The 21712-nt window shown below is 35.7% G+C and overlaps 1 protein-coding gene across 1 annotated transcript in view; it reads right to left on the reverse strand.

Annotated features, from left to right (window-relative positions):
* The window catches only part of NRK (Nik related kinase), a 144188-nt gene that overhangs the window by 67012 nt on the left and 55464 nt on the right, over positions 1-21712 (reverse strand). The window contains exons 3-5 of the mRNA XM_060087531.1: positions 11340-11396; positions 9950-10021; positions 1390-1515 (exon numbers count right to left, since the gene is read on the reverse strand). Coding sequence (XP_059943514.1) covers positions 1390-1515; positions 9950-10021; positions 11340-11396 — 255 coding nt within the window. The remainder of the gene's footprint in view (positions 1-1389; positions 1516-9949; positions 10022-11339; positions 11397-21712) is intronic.

The raw sequence follows: 21712 nt of genomic DNA on the forward strand, positions 1-21712 counted from the left end.
GGTATTCCCAGCATCTAGCAAAGCCTGGCAAGTAAATGGGTTTCGAATGAATAGATGTTGAATGACTAAACAAATTGAGCACTAAGGAACATATCTAATAAGTAGACCACCATACTGTCAGGAGGAAAAAAACTTGTAAGTAAAAATATATTAAAAGACAAATGTTGTATGCCCCCACAAAAGAAAAAGAAAAACAGTAGCTGCGAAAAATGTGCAGTGATATTTAATAAAATCTGAACTGGAATTGTCAGAGAATAGAGGATTTAGTTAAGTGGACATTTGGGAGAAAATAGGGTTAAATCGAAGATCTCTAAATTTGAGGGTTCTCGAAGTGTGGTACCCAGACGAGTAGCATCAACATCACCTGTAAACTTGTTAAAAAGTCCAAATTTGTGGATCCACACCCCAGACCAATTGAATCAGTAACTCTGTGGGTGGGGCCCAGCAATGTGTGTTTTATCAGGATCCCCATGAAATTCTGATGCAGGCTAAAGTTTGAGAACCACTGTTTCAATTCAATCCCTTGTTGAAAACCTTTCTATGTCCATTATCCTGCTTCCTAAAGTTCACACATAAAATGTAACAGAATCTTTCTTTGACTCTTGAAGATCCTGAAAAGTCTCAGTCATTATTTTTTAAAAAAATGCTACTCTTGACTTGGACTAGAAATTGAAATGTAAGCAAGTGTACACCGACCCCAGATTATGTTCTAAATATTCCTTTTTAAATAAAGATATCCTTGATCAAAGTTCATTTTCTTGTGATTTGATTACATCTCCTATAGGGGGAGGCAGCAACAATTCTGGTAACTGTAGCATGGGTCTCACTTAGCCTCTAAAATTTATATCTTCATTGATTGTAATTCATGATACTATAGGCATGAAGCCTAAGAAAAGGATGTCAACTAACCATTTAGAAAACAGTTTCTAGGAATTATGTTTAAACATAAGTGCATATACTTAGCAAACACTTAAATTGCATTCATATGCTCTTCCCAAATGTGAATTAGAATCAATATTTATCCAGTCATTATTCCCAAGTCCATCAGGTAGTCTCCTTAGCTATACCTTTAATTTACAAGTAAATGTAGTAACAACATAAAGTTAAAAGCAACAAAACTCTATTTAAAAAAATAAGTTAGATATTTCCAGTGTTCGAGTCTTCTCCCATTCTACTCCTGAGCCCCTTGACAGGCACTTAATTTATTTTTCCATATTTTATCACTCCCATATCCAGGAATCAGAGCACTTTTTTTCCATACTACTTTGATCAGTTGAATGCTTAAGTTTTCCTGTAGGTGCACAAAAATGACATCTCAGCTTATGAAAGTTTATGCCCTCAAGTGAGACTTAGTCTTATGCAATAAGATCAAGGTAACTGAATACACACCCAAAGTTGATGTCTCTGGCCAGGGGGACTCAGCTTGAAAAATGCACCATAGAAGGACACAATGTTCTTGTGGAAAGAGTACTTCTTCAAAAGGTTGAGTTCAGTCCTGAGATCTTCTTCTTCATCCTGTAGAATAAGAATAGACAATAAAATTCCGAAGCTATGCCACTCAATGACTATGGGACCCTAAACTATAGTAGATCAAAGAAGGAGAATCCTATGGCAACCCATTATATCCCACAGCAATTTATAATAAGATCTCAACTAGAATTGTCAGAATGGAGATCTGGGGTTAACTGGGAATTTGGGAGAAAATAAACGTTAATTAAATATCTTTTAATTCAATGGTTCTTAAAGTGTGATCCCTGGACCAGCAGCAATGGCCACTGTATAAAGTTTTCACTAACTGGAATCACCCAATTAAAGTGTAAAATTCAATGGTTTTAGTATATTTACAAAATTATTCAACCATCACCACAATCAATTTTAGAACATTTTTATCACCCCAAGAGGAAACCCCATACCCTTTAGCTATCATCCCCAAATTCTGCCACACACATCCCAGCTTTAGGCAACCACAAATATATTTCTATCTCTGTAGATTTATCTATCCTTAACATCTTATATACATGAAAATCATACAGTATGTGAACTTTTGTGACTAGCTTTTTTCCCCCAGGATTCATCCATTTGTAATACATATCAGTATTTCATTCCTTTTCATTTACCATTCATCAGCTGAAGGAGTTATTTCTACCCTTTGGCTCTTATGAATAATGCTGCTATGAGCATTCATATCAATTTTTTGTGTGGATATGTTTTCATTCCTCTTTGGTATATAACTAGGAGTAAAATTGTTAGGTCAAATGGTAATGCTATATTTAACATTTTGTTGAAATGCCAAACTTTTCCACAGTGGCTACACCATTTTACATTCCAAGATCAATGATGGTTCTCATTTCTCTATACCCTCACCAACACTTATTATTTTCTGTTTTATTATAACCATCATAGTGGGTGTAAAGTGGTATCTCAATGTGGTTTTGATTTGCAATTCCTTAAAGACTGATGGTGTTAAGGATCATTTTATGGGCAGAAGCATGTCTAATAGAATATCTTTGCCCCTGTTTTTAAATTGGGTTAATAGTCATTTTATTATTGAACTGTAAGATTTATTTATATATTCTATATATAAGTACTTTATAGATTTGAAAATATTTTCTCCCATTCTGCAGGTGCTCCTTTCAATTTCTTGATAGTGTCTTCTGAGGAACAAAATTTTTAATTTTGATGAAGTCCAATTTATCAATTTCTTGTTTTGTTGATTGAACTTTTGGTGTCATATGTAAGGATCCATTGCCAAATCCAAGGTCATAAAGATGAACTCCAATTTTCCTTCAAAACATTTTATAGTTTTAGCTCTTACATTTAGGTTTATTATCCATTTTGAGTTAATTTTCATATAAAGTAGGGGACTAACTTCATTCTTTTACATGTGGATATCCAGTCGTCTCAGCATCATTTGTTGAAAAGACTAGTCTTTCCCTATGAATTGTCTTTTCACCCAAGTCAAAAATTAGTTGACCACAGATATATGGAAATAGTTCTATTTCACTGATCTATGTATCTATCCTTATGCTTGTACCACACTGCCTTGATTAATCTGTGATTGACTGAATTTTAAAGGTACTGGTTTAATTTGTCCTATCTTTTTAAATGCTTAAATTCATTATTTTCCTAATCACTACAGTGGTAAATATGTAAAAAATACTATCTATCTATCTATCAATCTATCAATCTATCTATCTATCTATCCAGAGAGATAAGTGGTCTGAATTCCTACTAGCTATAAATTTCATTTAATTGTAAATAAACAAAACTCTCCTACAGCATCTATAAAAGTTCAATTTATATAAACTTTTCAGGAATACTATTATTGTACAAAGTGAAATATATTTGTAGTATGTAAAAAAAAGAAGACTTTATTTTTTATTTTCATTTTTTTAATATCTTTATTGGAGTATAATTGCTTTACAGTGGTGTGTTAGTTTCTGCTTTATAACAAATTGAATCAGTTATACATATACATATATCCCCATCTCTCTTCCCTCTTGCGTCTCCCTCCCTCCCACCCTCCCTATCGCACCCCTCTAGGTAGTCACAAAGCACCGAGCTGATCTCTCTGTGCTATGTGGCTGCTTCCCACAAGCTATCTATTTTATATTTGGCAGTGTATATATGTCCATGCCACTCTCTCAATTTATGCCAGCTTACCCTTCCCCCTCCCCGTATCTTCAAGTTCATTCTCTAGTAGGTCTGCGTCTTTATTCCCGTCTTGCCCCTAAGTTCTTCATGACCATTTTTTTCTGTTTCTTAGATTCTATATATATGTGTTATCATACAGTATTTGCTTCTCGCTTTCTGATTTACTTCACTCTGTGTGACAGACTCTAGGTCCATCCACCTCACTACAAATAACTCAATTTTGTTTCTTTTTAAGGCTGAATAATATTCCATTGTATATATGTGCCACATCTTCTTTATCCATTCATCTGTTGATGGACACTTAGGTTGCTTCCATGTCCTGGCTATTATAAATAGAGCTGCAATGAACATTGTGGCCCATGACTGTTTTTGAATTGGTTTTCTCAGGGTATATGCCCAGTAGTGGGATGGCTGGGTCGTATGGTAGTTCTATTTTTAGTTTTTTAAGGAACATCCATACTGTTCTCCATAGTGGCTGTATCAATTTACATTCCCACCAACAGTGCAAGAGGGATCTCACACCCTCTCCAGCATTTATTGTTTGTAGATTTTTTGATGATGGCCATTCTTACCGGTTTGAGGTGATACTTCACTGTAGTTTTGATTTGCATTTCTCTAATGATTAGTGATGTTGAGCATCCTTTCATGTGTTTGTTGGCAATCTGTATATCTTCTTTGGAGAAATATCTATTTAGGTCTTCTGCCCATTTTTGGATTGGGTTGTTTGTTTTTTCGATATTGAGCTGCATGAGCTGTTTATATATTTTGGAGATTAATCCTTTGTCCGTTGATTCGTTTGCAAATATTTTCTCCAATTCTGAGAGTTCTCTTTTCGTCTTCTTTATGTTATTCTTTGCTGTGCAAAAGCTTTTAAGTTTCATTACGTCCCATTTGTTTATTTTTGTTTTTATTTCCTTTACTCTAGGAGGTGGGTCAAAAAGGATCTTGCTGTGATTTATGTCATAGAGTGTTCTGCCTATGTTTTCCTCCAGGAGTTTGAGAGTGTCTGCCCTTACATTTAGGTCTTTATTCAATTGTGAGTTTCTTTTTGTGTATAGTGTTAGGGAGTGTTCTAATTTCATTCTTTTACATGTAGCTGTCCAGTGTTCCCAGCACCACTTATTGAAGAGGCTGTTTTTTCTCCACTGTATATTCTTGCCTCCTTTATCAAAGATAAGGTGACCATATGTGCGTGGGTTTATCTCTGGGCTTTCTATCCTGTTCCATTGATCTATATTTTTGTTTTTGTGCCAGTACCATACTGTCTTCATTACTGTAGCTTTGTAGTATAGTCTAATGTCAGGGAGCCTGATTCCTCCAGCTCCGTTTTTCTTTCTCAAGATTGCTTTGGCTATTTGGGCTCCTTTTTGTTTCCATACAAATTGTGAAAATTTTTGTTCTAGTTCTGTGATAAATGCCATTGGTAGTTTGATAGGGATTGCACTGAATCTGTAGATTGCTTTGGGTAGTATAGTCATTTTCACAATGTTGATTCTTCCAATCCAAGAACATGGCATATCACTCCATCTGTTTGTATTATCTTTAATTTCTTTCATCAGTGTCTTATTATTTTCTGCATACAGGTATTTTGTCTCCTTAGGTAAGTTTATTCCTAGATATATTATTCTTTTTGTTGCAATGGTAAATGGGAGTGTTTTCTTAATTTCACTTTCAGATTTTTCATCATTAGTGTATAGGAATGCCAGAGATTTCTGTACATTACTTTTGTATCCTGCTAGCTTACCAAATTCATTGATTTGCTCTAGTAGTTTTCTGGTAGCATCTTTAGGATTCTCTATGTATAGTATCATGTCATCTGCAGAGAGTGACATCTTTACTTCTTCTTCTCCGATTTGAATTCCTTTTATTTCTTTTTCTTCTCTGATTGCTGTGGCTAAAACTTCCAAAACTATGTTGAATAATGGTGAGAGTGGGCAACCTTGTTTTGTTCCTGATCTTAGTGGAAATGCTTTCAGTTTTTCACCTTTGAGAACGATGTTGGCTGTGGCTTTGTCATATATGGCCTTTATTATGTTGAGGTAGGTTCCCTCAATGCCTACTTTCTGGAGAGTTTTTATCATAAGTGGGTGTTGAATTTGGTTGAAAGCTTTCTCTGCATCTATTGAGATGATCATATGGTTTTTCTCCTTCAATTTGTTCATATGGTGTATCCCATTGATTGATTTGCATATCTTGAAGAATGCTTGCATTCCTGGGGTAAACCCCACTTGATCATGGTGTATGATCCTTTTAATGTGCTGTTCAATTCTGTTTGCTAGTATTTTGTTGAGGATTTTTGCATCTGTGTTCAACGGAGATATTGGCCTGTCGTTTTCTTCCTTTGTGACATTTTTGTCTGGTTTTAGTATCAGACTGATATTGGCCTCATAGAATGAGTTTGGGAGTGTTCCTTCCTCTGCTATATTTTGGGCGAGTTTGAGAAGGATAGGTGTTAGCCCTTCTCTAAACGTTTGATAGAATTCGCCTGTGAAGCCATCTGGTCCTGGGCTTTTGTCTGTTGGAAGATTTTTAATCACAGTCTCAATTTCAGTGCTTGTGATTGGTCTGTTCATATTTTCTATTTCTTTCTGATTCAGCCTCAGAAGGTTGTCCTTTTCTAAGAATTTGTCCATGTCTTCCAGGTTGTCCATTTTATTGGCATAGAGTTGCTTGTAGTAATCTCTTGTGATACTTTGTATTTCTTCAGTGTCAGTTGTTACTACTTTTTCCTTTCTAATTCTGTTGATTTGAGTCTTCTCCCTGTTTTTCTTGATGAGTCTGGCAAAAGGTTTATCAATTTTGTTTATCTTCTCAAAGAACCAGCTTTTAGTTTTATTGATCTTTGCTATTCTTTCCTTCATTTCTTTTTCATTTATTTCTGATATGATCTTTATGATTTCTTTCCTTCTGCTAATTTTCGTATTTTTTTGTTCTTCTTTCTCTTATAGCTTTAGCTGTAAGGTTCGGTTATTTATTTGAGATGTTTCTTGTTTCTTAAGGTAGGATTGTATTGCTATAAACTTCCCTCTTAGAACTGCTTTTGCTGTATCCTACAGGTTTTGGGTCCTCGTGTTTTCATTGTGATTTGTTTCTAGGTATTTTTTGATTTCCTCTTTGATTTCTTCAGTGATCTCTTGGTTATTCAGTGAAGACTTTTAAATTAAAGATACAGTTAAACTCCTGTTCTTAAATCCAGTGAAAAATGATACCTTTGGCTTATTTTGGGCGATGAATTAGAACAGGGCCAACTGGCCTTAAAAGCAATTAATGTGTGAACCTCTAACTATCTTTAGTTCTCCTCAGCGTTTCCCTCAATTACCTTGACTTGAAGACCTGGAAGTAGGGGAAAATACATCTGTAGAACATTTTTTTGCATTTCCCTAGGATTTTCCAGTGGATTTATCCATAAACATTCAATTACTATAAAAAAAAATCTAGACACTTGTATGTCTTTGGGGGAGGGGATGGAGCCGTATTTCTCCACTTGGAAACCCCAGTGACAGACTCTCTTTGTACTTATTGTGTAATAAAGGCATGAATGAATAAAACAATCACTTGTAGCATAAGAATTATATTAGAAGTTCAGGTTCCAGTTTCATCCCAGCCTCCCAAGGAAGCTTGGTTAATAAGTTTCCTTCGAATCCCCTTAACCTGTTTTCTACAAGGTAAATATTGATCCTTGTGGCTTTCATTCTTGCAATGTAGGACCCTTAAACTTTCTGCCTCCCTTGTGATGTTGCCCTTCTTTGAAATTGTAACAATATCTGCAATCATATAGGAATAAACCTCAGAAACTAGCAATTCTTTATGTACAGGGGCACTCTCAGTTCATAGCAGGGCACCAAGATTCTGCTGAGAGAAATATGAACTCATAAAGAGTGCAATAAATAAGAATGAGATGATGGTGTGAGGATAAGAACACAAAGAAAAGGTTAAAAAGAAGCACAGGCTAGATTGAGTCGTTTAACTTGTTTGGTAGTTTGATATCAAAGAGCTTCCTTTTCTTTCTAGGTAAGAAATCTCATGTCCTCAGGCAGGAAGAGGAGAATGGCTGGGCTCTAGGCTGCTCTGTAGTTACATTTAACCATACTTTTAACCTTGTTATAGACAGGCCAAATATTCTGGTGCCATTTTACCTATGAGAAACCTGAAGCCTAGAGAGGTAAGACTACTTTCCCAAAAACTTCTTGGCTATTTAGTGGTAGACGTGGCATTTGAACTCATGTTTCTGAACTTCCACATTATTGCTCTTTCCATAACCTCCTGACTTAATGAGATGTGTGTGCAAGTCACAAACTCTTTACCCCAAAGGATTCAGGGTGATTTAGAGACGCTAACTGGCTGATCACTTATTTTTCTTAGTAAAATATATAATCAGAGGATACAAAGTTCCCAACTAGAAAAACTTTTAAGAGTGGGTTTCCCATATAAATGTAAACTCCCCTAAAGCCAATAGACCAACATCAGATATGTTTGGAAAGCATTAGTATGTTTGTCATTCTCAATTAACAGGAAGTTGAGCTTGTGAGAAACACATAAGTACATTATATCCATCAGGCCAAGTGGGTAATTTAAAACTGTCACATATATCCCAGTAATATGATGCTATAGCATTTCCTGGCTCAGGGCCAGTTGATCCCAGAGTGGCCTGAATATCCTGCTTTTTGTCAAGAAGAGGCAGCTCAAGGATGCTAAAACTTGCTTTGGAATTTCACCCAGTTCTAGAATCAAAATGTTTTTCCTTATAAAAAGAATATCAGTGAGGGTTTGGAGATGAATTTTAAATGAATTTATTAACACAAATGTTTGATGAAACCAAAATTGGTGAAACAATTATAATTTTCATATCTTACCTTTCATAGCTTCTTTTTTTTTAAAGAATGTGATCATTTTATTATTATTATTAGTTTATTTATTTTTTTGGCTGCATTGGGTCTTTGTTGCTGTGCACAGGCTTTCTCTAGTTGTGGTGAGTGGGGCTACTCTTTGTTGTGGTACATGGGCTTCTCATTGCGGTGGCTTCTCTTGTTGTGGAGCATGGGCTCTAGGAAGGCGAGCTTCAGTAGTTATGGCACGTGGGCTCAGTAGTTGTGGCCCGAGGGCTCTAGAGAGCAGGCTCAGTAGTTGTGGCACACGGGCTTAGTTGCTCCACAGCATGTGGGATCCTCCTAGACCAGGGATCGAACCTGTGTCCCCTGCATTGGCAAGTGGACTCTTAACCACTGTGCCACCAGGGAAGTCCCTTTCACAGATTCTTGATCAACCAAAGCATGTTATTTATCAGTACTACCTGTTACTTTTGGATATGCTTTTTCTCCCAAGATACACTGTAAACAAAACAGGAGCCCAGTACTTACTAAACCAATCATGAAACTCTTTACCAATACCTTCCTAATATAACTAGAAAGTTCTTCTGGATGTGATTGTTAATGGAAAAGGTTATTTTAAATGGGTCTGGGAGCATATTTATTAAGACACAAAAGGTTGAAAATATTTGACTACTAGATAGTTAACTGCAGGGGAGACAATTAAGAAAAAATATATCAATTATATTGTAAGAGCAAAACTCTACATTTAGGCCCAGAGAATATTTTGATAGATCACTAACATCTAGATCATCAACATCTCCTGAAAAAGAATTTCCTTTGCCAGCGCTTATTCTAGAGCCAGCAAATTATCAGAGTAATAGAGACTGCTTTGTAAAGCAGTTAAAAAGCTTCAAGTAGAAAGCACTTTCACACTCCTTCATGTATTCAAGTACTGTGCCAGATGTCTCAACACTCTTAGGCTGGGTAGCCTGTTGGTTTTCTGTCTTCTACTGGTCTCACACATACAAAAAAGTAGTCATCATTGTGCTCATATATGATGGCAATGTTTCTTAGAATCATAATGGGGGAAAAGTCAGTCAGTCCGGAATACCGTGTAAAAGGTGTAAAAAGGACCTTGCCAAGTCCAGTTTTAGGCAAAATTCACTCTTGTTTGCATCATCTCTTTTGTTATTACTCAGCTAAAGGGCATAGAGCACTGTGAATTTACTCAGTCCTTCATCTGCAGTCAACACTTACCTGTTCAGGGAACCATTTCTTCCAGGCTCTGCTTTCTGATAGATGCTAGTGTTCACATATAATGAATGAAACTATGTGAATATGTTAAAAACATAAATATGTTATCACTTCTGGCAAGAACATTTTAGTGGTGGCCTTCTAAAGATAATGATACAACACAAAGGGACTAGTTTAACTTGAAAATTAAAGGAAAGACGGCTTGGGGGCTAATGAAGGCTTTCAGTACTTACACTGTATCTCCACCCGACAGACTTTTGATACTTATTCACTCTCACTCGCCTCCCTATTTCAGGTAAAGGGGTCTGCAAAGCCAAGAATAAAATGTTATTAAACCCACTGGTACACTCTGAAAATGGTTTATTCTTAAGTGCTTTGTGCTTTCTAGTACTAAATGGAAGAGTAACATAATATTATTCCTCTCTCAATTTTCGCTAATAGTTTTAATAAATAATCAGATTCTTATATATACAGAAACTTGGCACCAAATTCATAGTAACAAATTTAACTGCCATTAATGGGATATTACAATTTGATGTTAGTAAAGTGCTATTTCCCCCCAAAAATAAACAAGGTAATTGACACTATCTATGGGATGAACATGATTTTTAACTATTTCAAGTTAGAGTATCTGAAATGTAGATTAAGTGTGGGTCAAAGTCTCTCAAGTTAAAAAAAAAGGAAATAAGTATTTTAGAGAGTCTCACTCAAAAAACACCAGGCTGATTATTTGGAAGTCATGGTTTATAGGCCAAAATAAGTCCACAAAACCTCAAAATTCATTGAAACTCATGTTGGTTTGCAACATTTGACATTTACTAGCAAAACAAAAAGCATGCAACTCTTAAAATAGTTTCAGCAATTCACTTCCTGCACAAATTGGAAAAGAACAGTTTATGACATTGATAACAACTCAGTTAACATGTACAATTTTTCAAATATAATATTTGAGAATTTTCCTTTAGGGTGTAGTGAAGTGAAAATGTTTTGACCTTTGCTATGCTCATGCTAATATTATCTTGAGAAAGTGAGGCACTCATGCTAAAGAAAGAGGACAGAAATCAGGGCTTAACAAATTCTATGACAATATGTTATGAACCACGACACAGCTTTATGAATGTTAGCAGGAACAGTGCGAATTAAACTGTCTCTCTCACGCACCTGTCAGAAAATACATGAAAAATGTGCATCTCAGACAAGTTCTTTTCCTTCTACCTGTCATTGAAAATCTAGTGGCCTCAACTCTCAAAAGGAATGGTTGGGGAGGGAAAGAAATATGATGAAAGAGAGGACTAACACAACATTAGAGGAAATCTACTTTTTACTATCCCTGGAAACAGATAATCAACTAGAAATAGACAGGAGTACAGATATTTTTTTCATTTTTATAGAATACTAGAATATATAGCACTTTCATTGTGAGTAGAAGTTTTTACGTGTAAATGTAATAAATAATAAAAATAATATACTAATGATAGAAATAATATTAAATGATAAATATAATAAATGCAGATTAAGATAATTATATATAACAATGATAAAAAAGTACAATATTTTCTGAGCTGTTTATCACAAGACCATAGTCTACTAAGGGAACAGAATACAGATAGGAGGTAATATTACCTTACGAGCATTCATCACTTTAACAGCTGTAAGTGCACCAGTCTTTTCATGGAGTCCCTGAAACACAGGATAGTAATAAACATCAAATGCTGGCTATATAATCTAGCAATCAAGAAGTAAACAAAGTAAAAAATATTAAAATTAAATAAGGTTAAACATTGTAGCCTATTATGAAATATAAAATATTATATAGAGATTAACTATAAGGTATTACGTAGAGGACAGAAATATTAAACTATGAACATTTTAAAGAAACCCCAACCATGTCACTCAAAAAATCAAGCAAATTTATGCAGTTTTGCTTTTTATGTTTGATTTGAGTAGTGGACATGATTGGCCATTTGAAGGCATTGCTTTCTTAGTATCTTTAATCTAGGTTTACATGGCACTGAAGCACCCAGATAAAAAGTAAAAATTTCAGACTGGAGATAGGGAAAAAGGAAATGTTTTATTGAACATTTTTCCAACTGATTACGTGGTACTATGCAGACAGATATTTCTATTGAACACCTTTCACATACTAAAAATGTTTTTTCCATAATGATCACAGAAAAGAATGATACATAATTAATTCAATGGCCTTTAAACCACTTAGTGTGCCCACAATCATATGAACCAAAAATATTTATGAACAGGAGTTCTGAAAGATTCTTTCTTATTGAAAACACTCTGAATTCTAAGAACTTGGACTTAGAAAATGTGAGTACAAGTTACAGGTTGATAATTTTCAAAAATGAACACAGAGGTTTGGAACAAGAGTTCTTATTTTGCGGCTGGTGCCTTTTAAAATATTTCAAACTGTAGTCATAGAAAAAAAATCAGTCTGATATTGATATGAGTAAGGCTTGAACTTGAAACAGAATGCCTTTTCTGATAGTTCTCCAGCAGATTTGATTCTTCAGCTGTACTGGGTTAGACAGTATCTCCACAGAATTCAGGTTCACCCATAACCTCATATTGTGACCTTCCTCGAAAATAGGGTCTTTGAAGTTGCTATCAAGTTAAATGAGGTCATACTGGATTACAGTGGTCAGTGACTAGTATGTTTATAAGAGAAAAGGGAGGGACATTTGGACACACACACACACACACACACACACACACACGGGAAGATGGTCATATGAAGACAGGAAGAAAGTGGAGTGATGCAGCTATGAGTCAAGAGATGCCAAGGATTGCTGGCAACCACTAGAAGCTAGGAAGAGGGAAGGAAGTATTCTTCCCTAGAGCCTTCAGAGGGAGAATGAATCTGCAGACTTACAGCCTTGAGAACTATGAGAGAATAAATTTCTGTTTAAAGCCACCTAATTTGTGGATTTATTACTGCAACTGTAGTAAACTAATATAGGGGCAAAACAAAGGACTGTCACTAGTCACAGATCTCATGTGAAAAACAGCCACACTTTTTAACTTATAGAATGATCAAATGAGGGGTGGTATTTCTGTATAATATTTTAAATATCTTGGGTAACCTGTCAAGTGAGTAACTATGCAGAAGATCGAGATTCCTTGATTTCAGGACAGTGATACTTAAATATATTGTTAGTTTGTTGTTAAACCTCTCTTATAAAGCATATGCTTTGAAGTATATGAATACTGTTTTTAGATGATTCCTACAAGTTTTCTCATCAAAATAAAGCCAACTGATCAAAGAAGCGCAAAAGAAAAAGAATCCCACTCTACCATTACTATCAATGTTACATGCTATGTGAGTGTCAAAACTCCATTTTCTCCACTGATATGTTTGATAGGATTTAATCCCATACATTTAAGGTTACTTCAATCCTATTGATCAAGCCACTGTTTGTAAATGAAGCCATGTGTCAGAAATGGATCATTAGACTTTCAAGGAAATACAGTAACTCTAGAAACACCAGCACTTTGATTGAACTCCAGTTCATGCCTAAGAACTAACATTAAACAGTTATACTGGTTAGATTGTTGTAGCACTGATGGGGAATGGCATGGATTGTTGGTTTCAGTTTATGGAGTCAGGCCTGTGAGAGTCAGGTCAAGGTGTTTTGTGTTCAGTTGTGTCCTCCAAAAAAATATGCTGAAGTTCTAACCACTGGTACCTGTGGGTGTCACCTTTTCTGAAAATAGGGTCTTTGTAGATGTAATCAAGTTAAGATGAAGTCATACTCAATTAGGGATGGCCCTAAAGCCAATAACTAGTGACCTTATAAGAAGGGGAAAATTTAGACACAAATACCCAGGGAGAATGCCATGTGATGACAGAGGCAGAGATTGGACCAGTGTGTCTACAAGTCAAGGAAAACCAAGGATTGCTGGCAATTGCCCAAAGCTAGAAGAGGCAAGGAAGGCTTCCTCCCTAGTGCCTTCAGAGGGAGAATGGCCCTACAGACACTTTGATTTTGGAATTCTAGCCTCCAGAATTGTGAGAGAATAAATATCTTTTCTTTTAAGCCATCCAGTTTTTGGTAATTTGTTACAACAGACCTAGGAAACTAGTACACAAGGCTAGAAGGATAGAAACTAAGCAAGGGAATAGGGCTGGACTCGGGATACAGTTCAGAAACTAATGATCCAGGTATAAGGAAATGTCTAGGATCAGGCGAGCAGTTTTGGGTGGAGCATGACAGTTACCAAAGACTAGGATTTTTAAAGGAAAGGAAAATGTTGTAGGTTATTGACTGATCAGAGAAGAGTAATTAATATTTTAGATATTAATCCCTCATCAGATAGATGATTTGCAAATATTTTCTCTCATTTAGGTTGCCTTTTCATTTTGCTGATTGTTTCTTTTGCTGTGCAGAAGGTTTTTTGTTTGATGTAGTCCCACTTAAGTTTTTTATTTTGTTGCTTGTGCTTTTGGTGTCATATCCAAAAAATCCTTTCCAAGATCAACATCAAGAAGATTTTCCCCCTATGTTCTCTTCTTGGAGCTTTACAACTCCAGGTTAAGTCCTTAACCCATTTTGTGTTAATTTTTGTAAGTGGTGTAAGATAGGGGTCCAATTTCATTCTCTTGCATGTGGAAATTTAAATATGTTGGAGAGTCCCACATTTATTTACAGCTCTGGGAGAAAATATATATTAATATTTTTATCTATTTAGCCCGTATCATGATGTAGAAAGTATTGTTTTTCTAATTATTCCCATAAACACTTTTTAGTCAAATTTTAGTCAAAACACTTTTTAGTCAAAACACCTTTTAGTCAAACTTTTTAGTCAAATACAACATGTTGGAAACTGGTTCTCACACACCCTTTAGAGGAGTTAAAATATTTACTTCCTTGATTCTAAGAGGTTTTTGTGAGCCAAAATAATATCCTGTGCCACACAAATATTTGGCTTGTTAGCAAAGGTATTAGCCATATATTGCATTATTTGATCTATGGTTAGTAAACCACAAAAGTTTTTACACTCTGGAATACACAGCCATCATACTCATGACACACATTAGTGAGATAACTGAATATCTTTAAAAGGTGCCACCAATTGCCATAGAACAGAGAAAATCAACTTGCTTCCAGCCTCATTATCTGGGATTTATTCTCTCACTTGAAAACTGCACAAAATTATTTTGACAGACAAGGAATCCTAATGTGGGGTTTTAAAAACATGCTCACTGTGTCTATAGAGGAATTAAACCCCAGATCTTGGAACCATATATGGGGTTAATATGCCTAACCATTATGCAAGCTTCCATAGAGGTCTAGAATATGCAGATAATAGATAAATGGAAAACTGCTTCCTGTTAACTTAGTATTTCAGAGACTATTTTCTGTATCTTGACTTTTAAACTATTTTTATTTTAAATCATAATTTCAGACTTAGAGAACAATTTCAAAGACAGTACAAGAGTGTTCTTGTATATCCTTCACCCAGCTTCTTTTAATGTTAACATCTTATATGACCATGGCACAATTGTCAAAACTAAGAAATTAATATTGGTCTAATACTCTTAACTGCATTAGAGAATTTGTTAGGATTTCCTCAGTTTTTACACTAAAGTCCTTTTTGTAGGACTTGCATTGGGAACCTGCATTCCATTTAGCTGTCATATCTCCTTAGGCTCTTGCAATCTGTGACAGTTCCTTAGTCTACTTTTCTATTTTTCATGAACTTGAGACTTTTCAGGAATACTGGTCAACTATTCTATAGAATGTCCTTCACTTTGGGTTTGTCTGATGTTTTCTCATGATTAGGCTGAGGTCATGGGTTTGAGGAAAGAACACCACAGAGGTGAAGTGCCCTTCTCATTACATCATGTCAGGGGTACATGGTATAACCATGACTGATCACTGGTGAAGTTAACCTAGATCACTTGGTTTAAGTGATGTCTGCCAGGTTTCTTTACTGTAAAGTTACTATTTGCCCCTTTCATACTCTATTCACTCTATCAATCAGAAGTGATTGAGGTTGCTTTTGAAGAGGGATAACACTATTCTTGAGCATTTATCTAAAGAACCTAGAAGTCATCTTGAGATAAACAATATTTGTTCAGTGGTGCCATCTTGTGGTTCACTGACTACATAGAAGCTGTTTTGTGATCTTAGCTGAAGGTCATGTTGTCATAAACAGACCGTCTCCCAAATGAGATGTTGAACCAGCACCAGTAAATTCAATTTCTAGAATGTGCCTTTTATCAATTACAATGTATGTTTTATAAAAATTTAAACACTATTTGTAGAAAACACACATAGAGAATGCTAAGAAAAGAGTTGGGCTTTGAATTCTAGATTGAATGCTAAATAATCTCACATTTCCCACTGGTCTTAGTGACTATTAAACAGGAAAATCACAAGGAAAACCTTAAACTATAAATGTGGGTTTTTTGGGTCTGATTTTCCTACCATCAGTAATTCCAATAATATCATACAGGAGGTACTAACTGCACTGGATTAGGAGTGCTCCCTTAAATAGAGTTTGTGTGCAAAGAATGACCCTTTAATTCTCAAGCATCACAGAGCAAGAAGAATATTTTCCTAGCTCTCATTCCTACCATAAGAAGCCCTCTTATATTTTTTAATTAATTTTTATTGGAGTATAGTTGCTTTACATTGTTGTGTTAGTTTCTGCTGTACAGCAAAGTGAATCACCTATACGTATACATATATTCCCTCTTTTCTGGATTTCCTTCCCATTTAGGTCACCACACAGCATTGAATAGAGTTCCCTGTGCTATACAGTAGGTGCTCATTAGTTATCTATTTTATACATAGTAGTGTATATATGTCAATCCCAATCTCCCAATTCATCCCACCTCCCTTCCCCCCAGTATCCATTCATCCGTTCTACGTCTGTGTCTCTATTTGTGCTTTGCAAATAAGTTCATTGGTATCATTTTTCTAGATTCCATATATAAGCAATATTATACAATATTTCTTTTTCTCCCTCTGACTTACTTCATTCTGTATGACAGTCTCTAGGTCAATACACATCTCTACAAATTGCACACTTTTGTTCCTTTTTATGGCTGAGTAATATTCCACTGTATATATGTACCACATCTTCTTTTTTCCATTCTTCTGTTGACATACATTTAGGTTGCTTTCATGTCCTGGCTATTGTAAATAGTGCTGCAATGAACTTTGGGGTGGATGTGTCTTTTTGAATCATGGTTTTCTCTGGGTAGATGCCCAGGAGCGGGATTGCTCGGTCATATGGTAGTTCTATTTTTAGTTTTTTAAGGAACCTCCATGCTGTTATCCATAGTGGCTGTATCAATTTACATTCCCATCAACACTGCAGGAGGGTTCCCTGTTCTCCACACCCTTTCCAGCACTTATTGTTTGTACATATTTTGATGGTGGCCATTCTGACCAGTGTCAGGTGATACCTCATTGTAGTTTTGATTTTCATATCTCTAAAAATTAGTGATGTTGAGCATATTTTCATGTGTTTTTTGGCCATCTGTATGTCTTCTTTGGAGAAGTATCTATTTAGGTCTTCCACCCATTTTTTGATTGGGTTGCTTTTTGATATTGAGCTGCATGAGCTACTTGTATACTTTGGAAATTAATCCCTTGTCAGTTGATTTGTTTGCAAATATTTTCTCCAATTCTGAGGGTTGTCTTTTCATCTTGTTTATAGTTTCCTTTGGTGTGCAAAAGTTTTTAAGTTTCATTAGTTCCCATTCGTTTATTTTTGTTTTTATATTCATTACTCTAGGTGGTGGGTCAAAAAAGATCTTGCTGTGATTTGTGTCAAAGTGTTCTGCCTATGTTTTCCTCTAAGAGTTTGAGAGTGTCTGGCCTTACATTTAGGTCTTTAATCCATTTTGAGCTTATTTTTGTGTATGGTGTTAGGGAGTGTTCTAATTTTATTCTTTTATGTGTAGCTGTCCAGTGTTCCCAGCACCACTTACTGAAGAGGCTGTCTTTTCTCCATTGTATACTCGTGCCTCCTTTATCAAAGATAAGGTGACCATATGTACGTGGGTTTATCTCTGGGCTTTCTATCCTGTTCCATTGATCTATATTTCTGTTTTTGTTCTGGTACCATACTGTCTTGATTACTGTAGCTTTGTAAGATAGTCTGAAGTTAGGGAGCCTGATTCCTCCAGCTCCATTTTTCTTTCTCAAGATTGCTTTGACTATTTGGGGTCTTTTGGGTTTCCATACAAATTGTAAAATTTTTTTGTTCTAATTCTATGAAACATGCCCTTGGTAATTTGATAGGGATTGAATTGAATCTGTAGGTTGCTTTGTGTAGTATAGTCATGTTCATAATATTGATTCTTCCAACCCAAAAACATGGTATATCTCTCCATCTGTTTGTGTTGTCTTTGATTTCTTTCATCAGTATTTTATAGTTTTCTGAGTACAGGCCTTTTGCCTCCTTATGTAGGTTTATTCCTGGGTATTTTATTCTTTTTGTTGCGATGGTAAATGGGATTGTTTCTTTAATATCTCTTTTGATCTTTCATTGTTAGTATATAGAAATGCAAGAAATTTCTGTGCATTAATTTTGTATCCTGTTATTTTACCAAATTCATTGATGAGCTCTAGTAGCTTTCTGGTTGCATCTTTAGGATGCAAACTGTGACCGTTTTACTTCTTCTTTTCCAATTTGGACTCCTTTTTTTCTTTTTCTTCTCTGATTGCCATGGCTAGGACTTACAAAACTATGTTGAATAAAGGTGGTGAGAGTGGACATCCTTGTCTTATTCCTGATCTTAGAGGAAATGCTTTCAGTTTTTCACCATTGAAAATGATGTTTCCCGTGGGTTTGTCAAATATGGCCTTTATTATGTTGAGGTAGGTTCCCTCTATGCCCACTTTCTGGAGTGTTTTTACCATAAATGGGTGTTGAATTTTGTTGAAAGTTTTTTCTGCATCTACTCAGATGATCATATGGTTTTTATTCTTCAATTTGTTAATATGGTACATCACATGGATTGATTTGTGTATATTGAGGAATCTTTGCATCCTTGGGATAAATCCCACTTGATCATGGTGTAAGCTCTTTTTAATGTGCTGTTGGATTCTTTTTGCTAGTATTTTGTTGAGGATTTTTGCATCTATGTACATCAATGATATTGGCCTGTAATTTTCTTTTTTGGTGATACCTTTTTCTGCTTTCATTATCACCGTGATGGTGGTTTCATAGAATGAGCTCAGGAGTAGTCCTCCCTCTGCAGATTTTTGGAAGAGTTTGAGAAGGATATGTGTTAGCTCTTCTCTAAATGTTTGATAGAATTCACCTGTGGAGCCATCTGGTCCCAGGCTTTTGTTTGTTTGAAGATTTTTAATCACAGTTTCAATTTCAATACTTGTGATTGGTCTATTCATATTTTCTATTTCTTCCTGGTTCAGGCTTGGAAGGTTGTACCTTTCTAAGAATTTGTCCATTTCTTTTGCATATAGTAACTTCTAGTTGTCTCTTATGATTCTTTGTATTTTTGCAGTGTCAGTTTTAACTTCTCCTTTTTCATTTCTAATTTTGTTGATTTGAGTCCTCTCCTTTTTTTCTTGATGAGTCTGGCTAATGGTTTATCAATTTTGTTTATCTTCTCAAAGAACCAGCTTTTAGTTTTATTGATCTTTGCTATTGTTTCCTTCATTTCTTTTTCATTTATTTCTGATCTGATCTTTATGATTTCTTTCCTTCTACTAACTTTGGGTTTTGTTTGTTCTTCTTTCTCTAATTGCTTTTGGTGTAAGGTTAGGTTGTTTATTTGAGATTTTTCTTGTTTCTTGAGGTAGGATTGTATTGCTATAAACTTCCTTCTTAGAACTGTTTTTGTTGCATCCCATAGGTTTTGTGTTGTCGTGCTTTCATTGTCATTTGTTTTTAAGTATTTTTTTATTTCCTCTTTGATTTCTTCACTGATCCACTGGTTACTTAGTAGTATATTGTTTAGCCTCCATGTGTTTATGTTTTTTACACTTTTCTTTCTCTAATTGATTTCTAATATCATAGTGTTGTGGTGAGAAAAGATGTTTGATACGATTTCAATTTTCTTAGATTTACTGAGGCTTGATTTGTGACCCAAGATGTGATCTATCCTGGAGACTGTTCTGTGTGCACTTGAGAAGAAAGTGTATTCTGCTGCTTTTGGATGGAATGTCCTATTAATATTAGTTAAGTCTATCTGGTCTAATGTGTCATTTAAGGCTTGTGTTTTCTTATTAATTTTCTGTCTGGATCATCTGTCCATTGGTGTAAGTGGAGTGTTAAAGTCCTCCACTATTATCGTGTTACTGTTGATTTCCCCTTTTATGGCTGTTAGCATTTGCCTTATGTATTGAAGTGCTCCTATGTTGAGTGCTTAAATATTTACAATTGTTATATCTTCTTGGATTTATCCCTTGATCATTATGTAGTGTCTTTCCTTGTCTCTTGTAATTGTCTTTATCTTAAAGTCTATTTTTCTGATATGAGTATTGCTACTTCAGCTTTCTTTTGATTTCCATTTGCATGGAATATCTTTTTCCATCCCCTCACTTTCAGTCTGTATGTGTCCCTAGGTCTGAAGTGGGTCTCTTGTAGATAGTATATATACGAGTCTTGTTTTTGTATCCATGCAGCCAATCTGTGCCTTTTGGTTGGAGCCTTTAATCCATTTACATTTAAGGTAATTATCAATATGTATGTTCCTATTACCATTTTCTTAATTGTTTTGGGTTTGTTTTTGTAGGTCTTTTTCTTCTCTTGTGTTTCCCACCTAGAGAAGTTCCTTTAGCATTTGTTGTGGAGCTGGTTTGGTGGTGCTGAATTCCCTTAGCTTTTGCTTGTCTGTAACACTTTTGATTTCTCCATCGAATTTGAATGAGATCCTTGTTGGGTGGAGTAATCTTGGTTGTAGGTTTTTCCCTTTCATCACTTTAAGTATATCTTGCCACTCCCTTCTGGCCTGGAGAGTTTCTGCTGAAAAATCTGCTGATAAGCTTATGGTTATTCCCTTGTATATTATTTGTTGCTTTTCCCTTGCTGCTTTTAATATTTTTTCTTTGTATTTAATTTTTGTTAGTTTGATTAGTATGTCTCAGCATGTTTTTCCTTGTATTTATCCTGTATGGGAATCTCTGCACTTCCTGGACTTGGGTGACTATTTCCTTTCCCATGTTAGGGAAGTTTTCAAGTATAATCTCTTCAGACCCTTTCTCTTTCTCTTCTTCTGAGACCCATATAATTCAAATGTTGGTGCATTTAATGTCCCAGAGGTCTCTGAGACTGTGCTCAGTTCTTTGCATTCTTTTTTCTGCTCTGCAGCCATTATTTCCACCATTCTATCTTCCAGCATACTTAGCCATTCTTCTGACTCAGTTATTCTGCTATTGATTCCTTCTATTGTATTTTTCATTTCAGTTATTGTGTCGTTTATCACTCTTTGTTTGTTCTTTAGTTCTTCTAGGTCCTTGTTAAACAATTCTTGTATCTTCTTGATCTGTGCCTCCATTCTATTTCTGAGATCTTGGTTCATGTTTACTATTATTACTGTGAATTCTTTTTCAGGTAGCTTGCCTATTTCCTCTTCATTTATTTGGTCTTGTGTTTTTATCTTGCTCCTTCGTCTGCAACATATTTTTATGTCTTCTCATTTTGTCTAACTTACTGTGTTTGTGGTCTCCTTTCTGCAGACCACAGGGTCATAGTACCTCTTGCTTCTGGTGTCTGCCCTCAGGTGGGTGAGGTTGATCCAGGGGCTTGCGTAGGCTTCTTGGTGGGAGGGACTGGTGCCTGCACTCTTGTGGGTGGAACTGAGTCTTGTCCCTCTGATGGGCAGGGCAGCTTCAGGTGGTGTGCTTTGGGTGGTCTGTGAGCTTAGTACAAATTTAGGCAGCCTGTCTGCAGATGGGAGGGCTGTGTTCCTGTCTTGCTGGTTGTTTGGCATGAGGCTTCCAGCACAGGAGCCATCTGGGTGGCCATCTTGTCACAGAGACACCTGAGGGGTGGCCATC

The sequence above is a fragment of the Mesoplodon densirostris genome, chromosome X, assembly GCF_025265405.1.
Source record: "Mesoplodon densirostris isolate mMesDen1 chromosome X, mMesDen1 primary haplotype, whole genome shotgun sequence".
Taxonomy (NCBI): domain Eukaryota; kingdom Metazoa; phylum Chordata; class Mammalia; order Artiodactyla; family Ziphiidae; genus Mesoplodon; species Mesoplodon densirostris.